At 32.4% G+C, this 13076-nt stretch overlaps 1 protein-coding gene across 6 annotated transcripts in view; it reads right to left on the bottom strand.

Annotated features, from left to right (window-relative positions):
• LOC129960168 (elongin-A3-like) overlaps positions 1 to 13076 on the bottom strand; it is a 42657-nt gene that overhangs the window by 9690 nt on the left and 19891 nt on the right. For 2 of the 6 annotated variants that reach the window (XM_056073368.1, XM_056073369.1), the window contains exon 7: positions 3009 to 3074. The exons of the other annotated variants lie outside the window; for them this stretch is intronic. In XM_056073368.1, coding sequence (XP_055929343.1) covers positions 3009 to 3074 — 66 coding nt within the window. The remainder of the gene's footprint in view (positions 1 to 3008; positions 3075 to 13076) is intronic. 6 annotated transcript variants of the gene reach the window in all.

Genomic DNA, 13076 nt, shown 5'->3' with positions numbered 1-13076 from the left:
AATACCCTTAGGTAACTTTCTGCCAAATTTAACGTTCATAATTTGAATGGTTTGTGCTAAATGTTGCTCTGTTAACCAGGATAAACTTGTATATATAGAGAGAGATTTCAATGAGGAAAAAAATCTGTTAAGGTTACAAAATGAGAAAAGCCAAAAACTGAATTACAAAATTATAAATCTAAACTCTAAAGAATAAAAATCTTGAAACATTTTATTTCTTTAAAAATTTCAATTTCAAAATCTGGAAGGATTTTTTTTATATATAAAAATTAAAATTAGACGAGATTATTCAACAAGTAAAAATTTTCAAAAAATAGTGAAAGTAATCACAATAATTGAAAACATGGCTTCAAGTTAAAATTTCATCATATCAGATTTACACAATTGGGTAACGTAATTACAAATGGTAATGAATAACATTTCAATATAGTACAGTAAAATCCCTTAAATAAGTTGTCGGGGAAATTGCTCCAAAAGGACGCACTAACAAAAACAATGATTGAATGTGTAATGGTCTATAGAGGCTTCACCGTGTATTTAAATCAGCTTCTCCAAAATTCGATGTATCTCTTTGGAGCAACAAATTTATCCTGCTGCATTCTTATTTCCCACACATCAACCGACCAACATATTTTTCTTTAATACTTAAAAAAATTAAATGCACTTGTAGCATCTCTCAAAACGCTTTCTATGCCCTCCACGACAAAATCATGCTCTTTTTATAAGATTAAACACTTTTAAGGTGATTAAAAGCGGTTTTCAAATTTAAGCACTTTTCATGATGTTACGCATCTTATTATTAATCACAGGAATCTTACATTTCAAATGAAAGTCACCAAACGCAAGGCAGCTGACCACAATGACTCAGAAGGAATAGCAACCAAAATACGTCTTCTTCCCTTGCAGCAGAAAACTTACTTTTTTTTTCATTAGTGAAGACAATTAATAAAGGGGGGGGGATATCCTATATAAAAAAAAAATCACAAGCCGAATATTTCACAAATAAATATGTGAGAGTTTTGTGGTTTATGGTTATAAGTCAATAATGATATCCAATACAAGAAATTAAATATTTTTCAAATATTCCTGTACAGGATAAAATTTCATCTACAGTGGCTCAAACAATTGAGAGTACATCTTACTTTTACTTGATAAATCCGACTTTCAATATAAATAACACATTACCGAGAAGAGCAAACATGTTTTTCTTTTTACCCATAACAAATTGTTTATTTTAGAGTAAAAATAAAGAAAAATCAACGAAAAACTTCTAAATTTAAAAATTTCAGAAGCATTTTAAATAAACATACTCAGATTTTTGCCTCAAAAAATTGAGAGTACACCAATGAAATTTTTCCAATATCTCGCATAGAAACTAAGTGTCACTGTTAAGTTGCATGTCTTTTGGCTCCTATAATGGCCCCTAAGCGTCATGGTACAGATTCGACCAATTTTTGGCGGTATCTGAAGATATTTTATCCCATTCTTCTGGCAACACTTGTTTTAAATGTTTTGTTTCTAATTTTGTGTTTTTGAACCACTTTTACCAATATGGCCCATGAATATTTTATGGCATTGAGGTCGGGGTACTGTGGTAGTGGTATGTAACTGCTGTTTACAATGAAAAAGACACTATATTTTGACGTTACGTGCATTCTCTTTCTTTGGGGTTGTTGTCCTGCTGGAAAATGGAATTTCCATCTAAACCCAATTTTTTAGCACTTTTCTTTATATTGCCGCGATCATATGGTTCTTCCAGCTTGCTGCAGAAACTTCTCAAATCATAGACAAAAGTGTAAGTGCTGAAACTGCGCGAAATGCCATTAGACAAGCTGGATATAAAAGTCGCATTGTTAGAGAGAAACCGTTCATCGACTTACAAATCCAGATAAAGTTTGCAAAAACTCATCAACTAAAGACGAGTAGCTTTTGAAAGAAAGTTGTATTTAGTAATGAAAGAAAACTCAACATTCCTGGCAGTGACAGCCATCGTACTGCATAGAGAAAGCCAAATTTTGCTCTGGATCCAAAAAATTTACGTCCTACAGGTAAATATGGTGGTGACTAAGTCATCATGTCAGGTTGCATGGCTTCATCCAGGGTAGGAAATTTAATTCTTATAGATGGCATTATAAACCATATGGTTTACTTGGATATACTTAGCAACAATCTAAAGGAAAGTGCTAAAAATTTGGGTTTAGATAAAAATTTCATTTCCCAGTAGGACAACGACCCCAAACAGAATGCTCGTAACGACAAAATGTGGTGCCTTTTTCATTGTAAACAGCAGTTATACACAATACCACAGTACCCCAGCATCAATGCCATAAAATATTCGTGGGCCGTACTCGAAAAAGTGGTCCGAAAACACAAAATTAGAAACAAAACCTTTTTAAAAGAAGTGTTGCAAAAAGAATAGGATAAAATATCTTCAGATACCGCCAAAAATTGGTCGAATCGGTACCATGACATTTAGAGGCCATTATAGGAGCCAAAAGACATGCAACTTAACAGTGACACTTTGTTTCTATGCGAGGTATTGCAAAAATTTCATTGGTTTATTCTCAATTTTTTGAGGTAAAAATCTGTGTATGTTTATTTAAAATGCTTCTGAAATTTTTAAATTTAGAAATTTTTTGTTGATTTTTTTTATTTTTACTCTAAATTAAACCATTTACTATGCATAAAAATAAAAACATGTTTGCCCTACTCGGTAATTATATTATTTATATTGAAAGTCGGATTTATCAAATAAAAGTAAGGTGTACTCTCAATTTTTTGTGCCACTGTATATATTTTTTATTGTTTGGTCAACACACAATTAAGATTAAACCCATATAGGATTTTTATCATACTGCTAACATAGACAGATTTTCTAACAGAAAGGGATTTTACATGGGCTGTAAAAAGTCAACAACAAAGATTTATTTACACCGCCTAAGTTAGAAATGTAATGCTTTTAAGTGAGAAAAATAGTTGATTAAAATATAAAATTTTAAAAAAATTACCTAGTTCTGTAATAAGTTCTGTCTTGTATATGGATAGCTCCAGGGAAAATGCAGGCGCAATTATACCTATAAAACAATTTAACCAAAATGCATTCATTTCGAAATATATATATATATATATATATATATACCGGGTGTCCCATAAATTTGTAAATACTTTAAAAATACATAAAAATTGAAGGACTGGGTATATTTGAATGCGGCTTGCGAAACTATTATTCTCATGAAGGGAGATTTTTTTTTTTGATACAGAAAAAAAAAAAAAAAAAAAAAAATTCAAAAATTTGTCAATAGAGGGCGCTGCACACAAGCAAATCAGTGGAAATATGCAAATTAAAGTCTTATGAAAGGCAGAGTGAGCGATTGACATATCATTTCTAAAGGTTTGCATAAGGTTTGTATTAAGATGTTGACAACTGGTGGATAAAGCACTATTGGTAAAGTTGTTTTATGTCAGCAACGAATCGGCGGCTGAAGCCTTACGAAAGTTTAGAACCCAGAAAAGATTGAAGAAAGGTTCAGGTCCGATCACTCCTGCTGGACTTGTTTCCCTAGTACGCCGTTTCGAAGAAGCTGGAAGTTTGTGTCATCGGCCACGCAGTGGTTCACCTCGTTTAACAACAGTCCGTACCCCCGATGTCTCTTCGCAAATAGACACGCTAAGGGAACAGTCTACAAGTGCAGTCAGTAGCACACGAGAAGTGGCACGAATAACTGGTATACCAAAGACCTCGGTGTACCGTATCCTTCATGGTTATTGCAATCGTACCCATACAAATTGCAATCGCTACATCAGCTCTTACCAAATGATACAGCTAAGAGATTGGAATTCTCAAATTGGGCTTTGGCAAAAATTGAAGATGATCCGCGATGGCTGCTGAAAATATTGTGGACAGATGAGGCTCATTTTGCTTTGCATGGAGCAGTTAATACCCATAACTGTAGAATATGGGCACATGAGAATCCACATGCTTACACTGAGAAGCCCCTGCATTCACCACGGGTTACCTGTTTGGTGTGGTTTCACTGCATCCATTATTGTAGGCCCTTTTTTCTTGTAGCCCTGTAAACAAGCAGGATGGAAGACATGTTCAGTTAATGGAACAAATTACTTGGAAATGTTACAGAAGGAAGTGATACCGTCCTTATTTGATTTGGATTTTATTGACACAAGAGCCATGATGTTGGCTATGCTGCGCCAAACTGTAGTCCTTATTGGAACACGATGTCCTTGACACAGTGACATTCATGCAAGACGGGGCACCTCCTCACATCGACACCGAAGTGAAGGCATTTTTGAGAAGAACTTTTACTGAAGAACGGATAATCAGCCGTCACTTTAAACATGAATGGCCCCCACTCTCACCAGATTTAACACCCCTTGATTTTTGGCTATGGGGTTGCCTTAAGTCTCGGGTGTACCGCCATAGGCCAACTTCGTTAGTGCAGCTAAAGGAAGCCATTCGCCACGAAATCTCATGCATTCATCCGGATATGCTATATGATGCAGTTACCAGTGTTGTCTCCCGCTTCCAAACTGTTATTTGTGGTGATGGCGGACACATAGAACAAGTACTGTAGTACTGGTGTGATACGCATGTAAACAATTGCTTGCATGCAAATAAAAGTATTTTTCACGTAGAATTGTATGTTTTGCTTGTGTTTAACACCCTCTATCGACAAATTTTTGAACTATTTTTTTCTCTTTTGTATGAAAAAAAAAATCCCCCTTCATGAGAATAACAGTTTCGCAAACCACATTAAAATACACTCATTCCTTCAATTTTTATGAATTTTTAAAGTATTTACAAATTTATGGGACACCCGGTATATTGTATAGTAATACTTTTTCCGGTTCAACTGAACAATTTTTCCCTGAACACAGGGGAAAACATTGTTACTGCCCTTGAATGTGAACATGGCTCTTGTCTCAACTACAGTAAGAAAAAATATTGTTACTTTAGGAAGTGAGTAAAAGAAATTTTTATTTTAAATTCCTTTTCATTAATGTCTACTTTTAAATCACTAAATCCTAACTTTATAAACACTGTCATTTTGCAATTTAAGAATTTGCTATTATAATGCATTTAATAAACAGTTCTTATAGCACTGTTAATAAAGTAAATTCCTCATCCAAATATATTCCATGAGCAAAAATATTAGAAATAGTACATAATTTAACTCCCCCATTCAATAACAAAATAATTAATATTAAATGTGTATTCTTTAAATTTTAATATTTATATCTGTATTTTCATAATATTTGCAAATTGTCTTCTATAGTAACACAAATTATGTCTTTTTGATTTTGACAAAAATGATAAAGAACAGTAAAAATTAAAAATACCAAAAATTTAAATCAACTTTTATAAAATTAACAATAAAGATCTGTTATCTTTTTCAGTATTTCTTAAAATTAAGAGTTTATTTAGATGGATACTTCATTTCTGAAAATGTTGATTTGATGTAGAAGAATAGCTTTACCAAAAAGTTTGTATTTGATTTTTTATATATACAATAACCAATAAGATTCGATAAAGCCGGGATGGAAAGCTTAAATTTCCTACTACTCTAATTCACTATATTTTATAATTTTATTTGCAGTCTTTAAAATTAATGAATAAAGCATTCCGGAATGGTTACCATCAAAAGCCTGGTAAAACTGCCATGAAATTGATGATAGAACAATGCATCTTCTAAATGACTTTTGAAAGATATTTTTTAATAGACAAGAATTGTAACATTCAGAAGTGCTCAGACTACAAAAAAATTGTCTTCCCTTTTTTCCTCCAAAGCTTAGTAAAGGTATTTTTACAAGGTTTAATATTCTGACAATTTAATAAAAACTTGCTTTTCGACTTATATAAAAAATTTTTACTTTAACTTTAAAAAAAAATTACAAGAAAATAGGATTATATATTTTGCGAAAAAAATAAAAATACTTTAGCAGCTTCCAGTTTCCATAAATAAAGGAAACAAATTCGTGAAGTCAACAGGGGGGAGCGTCTGCCCAAAACTTTCTGGCATACTCTAATAAATTTGTCATGCCAAAGAACACCTAACATGGCACTAACGTATAATAGTCATGAAATAATCACTTTTGATGTGAATTTAGCATTTTTACTGAGTCTATCGTGTCATCATTAGCGAGTCATTTGGCGATTAATTCCTGAATTCAAAAATCAAATTCGTGTTTTAGATACAGTTTCCTCAACTGATTGAAACAAAGATTTGATACAAATCCGTACTTGTAGTCATAAAAAAAACCATACGAAATTTGGTACCTTTAAATCATTGCATTTTAGAATAATCGTATTTACAGGTTTCTGATTGTACAGACCGATAAATAGTCAACTCGTAGTTCGATTTGGCTCAGAATTTGATTAGTGTCTAAGCTATAGATGTTAAATCTGTGTACCGAATTGTATCTATCTTGGTCTCTTCATTTTGTAATTATCGTTTTAACTTATATTCGAACAGCAGGATTTCATCTGAATAGATTTTACTCAAAAGTTGATAAAAATCAGCAAAATGGTGTAAAGACTGTACACCAAATTTCAACCGTCTAGCTCAAAGTGTTTTTTTTTGTTGTTATTTTTGTCACAGACAGACAAACGGACCCACGTTTTCCAAAAATGTGTTTTTCGAACTCAAGCAGGTGTAAAACATATAAATTTGTAAAAATTTCGAGTTCGATTTTTTCAACGACTACTATATTTCTCTATATATACAATATACTACTATACTACAATATTTCTTTACAGTAGACTCCCGATTATCCGCGGGCGGGTTATCCGCGCCAAGTTTTTTTTTTTTTTTTTGCTTTCAAGCAAAGTAGAAAATGCTTCCAAAGCAAGAAGCAAACACAAATGACCGATTTCTTCAAAAAGGTGTAGTTTTACAGTTATGCTTTTGTAATTACATAAATACAAAGCACTTTTCTGTTTTCATTAACAAAATGCATTTTAGGTTAGTTTTGAGTGATATACTAAAATATTAGGCGTTAGTTAAACATTTCCTGCTGTTTATTTTACGTTTTATTGTACATAAAACGATTTTTCAAAGTTGGAATGACTGTTTTCTCTTTTGCTATACCCGTTTTTAGCTTTTTTCGGATTATCCGCGATTTTTGTTATCCGCGGCGGCCGCGCCACCCAATTCCGCGGATAATCGGGAGTGTACTGTATATATATTTCTCCAAATATACGTATACAAGAAAGTAAAAAAGAGCAACTTTTGTAGTTACAAATAGAATTTAAATAAAAAATGCTAATTGAATTTTTTAAAAGTATTTTTTGAAAGCTCGAAGCAATACATCGCATTCCTTCAAAATTTAACAAAACTCGTCAAAGGAAGACTTTTATTCAATGAACGCTTTAAAAACTATTAAATTTAAATTAAAACAGAGATTTTTTTTTTTCTTCCTTTTATCGCGAAATTAACAGCGGCAAAATAACGTGACTCGACAATTCGAAGAAGCACTGACATTGTTTTGAATTTCATTACAATAAAAATCATTACTACAAATTATTCCCAAAACTATTTTTCAAAATTACTAAAATTAAAGGGGAAAAAATGCATTCATTCAAACAAAGCAATTTTTCTACGCTGATAATTGGATAAATACGGGGACAAAACAGTAACATTTTTCTTTTTAAATTAAACTTCTAAAATTTTGAAATATCCGTTCTTAGTAGACCTCCAATACTCAAGTAATTTTTCTAATATCAGGCTCTTAACTTCAATAGTTTATCTTGCGCATAGCTCTATCAATCAGAACATACCTTTATGCGTAAAGAGAGATTTCACTGGGGAAAAAATTCTACAAAAGTTATAAAAAGGAAAAATGGGCAAATCATTATAAAATGATAGAATCTAAACCCTGAAGAACAAAGGTTTTGAAAAACGTGTTTTTTTAATTATTATTATTATTATTTATTTCTTTAAATATGTTAAGTACCAGAACAAGTAATTTTTTCTCCCTTAATATAAATCAAAATTTGGTCAGATTTGTCCAACAAATAATTTTCAAATGGTTTTGTACATTTATAAAATACACCGTGAAAGAAATTACGACTATTGAAAACTTATGGCTTTAAGTTAAAATCTTATACTAGATTTTATGGGATCGACTAACATAGTTGCACACGCAATTAATTAAGAGATTTCTCCAAAAAGACATATCAATGAAAAAGTGGACCGATTGTGTAACATACTAAAGAGGTTTCACTGTGTCTTTACCGCAACTTCTACCATGTTCGATTTATCTCTCTGATGCACCAAATTTATCCTGCTGTCTTCTTATTTTCCATTGATCAATCTGCATATTCTTCTTTAACAATATCTAAGAGGTTAAGCTTCCACTTACATGGCATAACAAATAGCTATACACATTGTTAAAGAAAAAGAGAGCAGAGAAAAAAAAATAAGGTTCATTAAGCATTATCTTAAGTGTTGGAACCGCCGGAACTTTTCACCCTGGATTTCTGTACAAATTCTTCCCTTTCTTGGTTTTCATTCTTGATACCTCCGATAAACACGCCTTTATGACTATACTTTCGAATTATCGTACTCAAAGTGTAAGGAAACAAAAAACTGACTTTACACCTCTCAAGAAAATTAAGCAATTTTAAGCACTTTTTTTTTTTTTTTTTTTTTGCCAAAATTAAGCACTTTTGAGGTGTTTAAAAATTGTTTTCAAATTTAAGCACTTTTCATGACGCTACGCACCCTGTTTTACTACAGCAATACTCTACTAACTCTCAACTAATGCTCTTTATTACTTTACTACTAATAAAGATGAATGTGTGATGTGCGTGTATGTGTCAGCACTTTACAGGTCAGATTGCTTGACCTTCAGCTACCAAATTTGGAACATACAGTGGTGGCCAAAAGTGTGGACATTTTTTGAAAGTTTCATGTTTTTCAACTTTGCGTGCTTGTAGAATATATTAATTTTCACTTAAATACAAATGTTTATATATCAAATTGAAGGTAATTTATTGTAGAATTTAATAACAAAAACAGTATTATAATATCTGTATTACAAAAAAATTACGCTCATTTTTGTAGAACAAACAAACACAAATCGTTTTGAATAATGACGTGTTTTGCAATAAAAGCGTACTAGCCAATCACAAACACTGTTCTGAGGACCCCATCAAATGTCTGTAACTATAGTTCAGGTTATTTGGTACGTAAAATAGTTATTGTTGTGGAAATATTTTGCGGAATGATGCATACAAGTACAATTAAATAGAGTATTGCTGTTTTTAAATATTTTAAGTCTTTTTTTCTAATTAAACTAATTTTAAACAATGTCACCAACAAGAAGAACTGATTGGACATCTACAAAAAGAAGCCGAATTGTCATATTGAGAGAAATTGTCCTCTCTTATGCTGAAATTGCAAGACAAGTTGGTGGTTCAGTGACTTGTTCTGGAGTACGAAAGTTCTGTTTACGTTATGAAAAAACGAAATCAGTGGAAAATAAGGCCAAATCAGGCCGAAAAAAGTGCACAAGTGCTACTGCCGATAGAAAAATTAAACGGCTATGCCTTCAAGATAGAAAAATTTCATCAGATGCCATTAGATGTTACATGAATGCAGCGGGTATTGCAGTAAGTTCAAGAACAATAAGAAGAAGGTTATCAGGATTTAGACTACAAGCTAGAATTCCAAGGAAAAAACCATATTTAAATCAAAAGCAACGCGAAAAACGAGTTAAGTAAAAAGAACACATTAAATGGTCAGAAAATCAATGAAAGCAAGTAATCTGGAGCGATGAGACTAAAATATCGCTCTTTGGTAGTGATGGTAGAAAATATGCGAGACGTAGAGTAGGTGAAGGACTTCATCCTGATTGCATTGAAGCAACTATAAAAACTACAACAAATGCCATGATTTGGGCATGTATTTCTGCAGATAGTGTGGGCCGAATTCAAGTGATTGATGGCATCCTGAATGCCAAAAAATACATCGAAACTGTCCTGGAACCAAAATTGATACTTTCCATCAGGGATTTCTTCCCCAACAAATCACCATTTATTTTTCAGCAGAATTCAGCTCCATGCCACACAGCAAAAGTATGCAAAGCATGGTTTCAAAATAAAGGCATAGATGTATTACCATGGCCAGGAAACAGTCCTAATCTCAATCCAATTGAAAATTTGCGGCAACGTTTGAAAATTCTTGTACGAAAAAAACGTCCCTCCAATAAAAGACAACTTATTGAATCTATAATTGATTCTTGACACCATGTGATTACGAAAGATGAACTCCAAACACTCGTTGACTCGATGAAAAGACGCTGTGAAGCTGTCTTAAAAAATAAGGGTTATCCTACTAAGTATTGATTGTGTAAGTATCACTTTAAAAAAATGCAAATCTAAGATAGATCTTACTAAAATGAGCGTAACTTTTCTTTGTAATACAGATATTGTAATACTGTTTTGTTATTAAATTTTACATTAAATTACCTTCAATTTGATATATAAACATTTGTATTTAAGTGAAAATTAATATATTCTACAAGCACGAAAAGTTGAAAAACATGAAACTTTCAAAAAATGTCCACACTTTTGGCCACCACTATACATTTGTACATATATACTTAGAAGGTTAAAATGTGCAGTTTGAAAAGATTTTTTTTTTGAAATTTTAATTAATTAAAAATTAAATTTCATTTTGGCATTTTTTTGTAATAATTACTGAAAATATTACCACACAAAAATGAACTTTACACCTTTTAAAATTTAAAAAATTCTTACAATTGCAAAGGCAAGGAAGATTTTCAAGCTACTAAAAAGACACATTTACAGAGTTACAGTGGTAAGTAAACAAAAAATTTTGATTCTTTGAAAGCAGGGGTGTTTGTGGGACCCCAAAAAATCCCCTGAAACTTTTTCGGACTTACTACCGGCATTTTGGAGTTTCGAGAAGGGGGGGGGGGGGAGAAATGAAAAATTACAATTATGAAGTATTGAATGACCTAATTATAAAAGTTCAATGAATTACTTTTTTTGAAAAATTAATAACCATAAATTTTCAAAAACTACTATATTTTATGCAAATATTTTAAATTACCTGAATTAATTCTTTTAAAAAAAATTATCTAATTTCTGCTGCTTTTTTTTTTTATTTTCTGATGTTTGTGGGCTTGTCTTTCTTTTGTGGTGAACTTCATAATTGCAGGAAGGTTGACTTTTATTTTCCTCATTTACAGTTGAAGAAATTTCCTCGAGAACTGCACATGCAGAGGTAGAAGCAGTTTGCTTTTCTGCTAATGTAGAAGGTTTTTCAGAGACTTTTATAGGTGACTCATCTGAAATACATGTTTTTAAGTCCTCTTGATATGTTTTCCAACTTCTGTTCATATTCAGTAAGAGATCTTTGTGAATTGGATCAGTCATTGGATTTTTTGAGCCATATTTTTCACATGAGGTTTCTTTAGAAGCCATTAAATCATATTTAATAGTCTGCACTGCATCTAGGGAATCAATCTTAAGAGAGGTTCTATAGTCAGTGACAAGTGTATCCATTAAGTTGAATGCACTTTCCACTAATGGGCCATGGAAGCAGCTAAGGCAGGCTTTGACCAATTTAGCCAATGTAGGATACTTATAATCATTTGTGAAATCATCTTTTAAATTAAAAACTTTAGACCAATATTTATCAATTGTACACTTGACTTGATTTCCACTTTCATCAGATGTGTAGAGCATTTCTTTGGTGATATCAATATCACTCTGGTATAACCTTATTTCAGCTTCTACTTTTGACTTTTCATTATCACTAAAAATATGGGACATAAAAGATGATAATTTTTCAAAAGCTAATATTGTACTGGTTTTACCTCTTAGCTCTGGATCTAATGCTGTAAAACTAATTAGATATGAATTTTTAAGGGGTAATTTCTGTTTCATATGCTGAAATTTCTAAATGACATTCTCTTGCGTACATAAATAAAAAAATATTTCAATAAGCGAAACGAAAAATTTACACGTGCATCAATAAATGAAACGAAAATTTTACACAGCGAAGAAAAAAAAGTTCCGAAGCGATCAATGACAAATAGCTAATACGGCGAAAAATCCCCCTTCTCTACTTATTGGCGCCACGCCAGTAGAGATAAGACCTTTGAACCCAGAGTCACGTTATCGCACATCTGGTCGAACGAAGTCTCCCCCTTTTTTTTCTGCCGCGCCTACTTGCCGAAAAGAATCCAGAAGAGAATGTCCGAGAACCGGGGGAATGAGTCATAACTCGCAATAAGGAAAGAACAAAAAAGAAGTTTTTCCCCCCTTTTCACGCATTATCACTGCATTTGGAGAAAGAAAGGAAAAGTTTTCACCACACACACTGACCTTGCGTTTTCTGCTTTAAAAGCAAACAAAATTACCCAGATCAAAATAAATAATTCATTATTATTCCTACTTCCTTTTGAACGACGATCCCCGGAAATTCCGGGGATCGAAGTTCAAAATCCCCGGAATTCCGGGGTTTCCCCGGAGCACAAACACCCCTGTTGAAAGACTGCAAACTGCATCTTGATCATTTTTTTAGTAACAAGACATTTAATGAGAATGGGATAATGGAACTACACAAAAGATGAAAAATCATTACCAAATCGCATGATGGTGAACATATTATTGAATGAACATTATTAGTACAGAAAAAAGTAGCACAGATTTTCCAAACCCATTAAATCTACAATACTTTGGAAAATTTTCATATATAAACTTTATATAAAATCAGTACAAATAATTTGACTTGAATAAGTTCAGATTAAAAAGTTTGAATATACAGTATCCGGCCTAATGTGACGGAAGGACATGCCGGATAACATAAAAACTGGATAAGCTGGAGTTCTATGAATTCATTTCTTTGCCCGCCAAAACCAGAAGACAAAATTTTTATATCAAAACTCGCTGCTGCAGTACGTATTTTTTCACGTCTTATTGAGTACTAAGCCCTCCATTCATCTCAAGCCAAATGTGAACGCAGCCGCATAGAAGCAGCACACATAGAAGCAGTTGCCGGAAACGTGTCGAATTAAAATAGAAGGCT

Source organism: Argiope bruennichi, chromosome X2 (assembly GCF_947563725.1).
Source record: "Argiope bruennichi chromosome X2, qqArgBrue1.1, whole genome shotgun sequence".
Classification (NCBI taxonomy): domain Eukaryota; kingdom Metazoa; phylum Arthropoda; class Arachnida; order Araneae; family Araneidae; genus Argiope; species Argiope bruennichi.
This window is presented reverse-complemented; position numbering and strand designations above follow the sequence as displayed.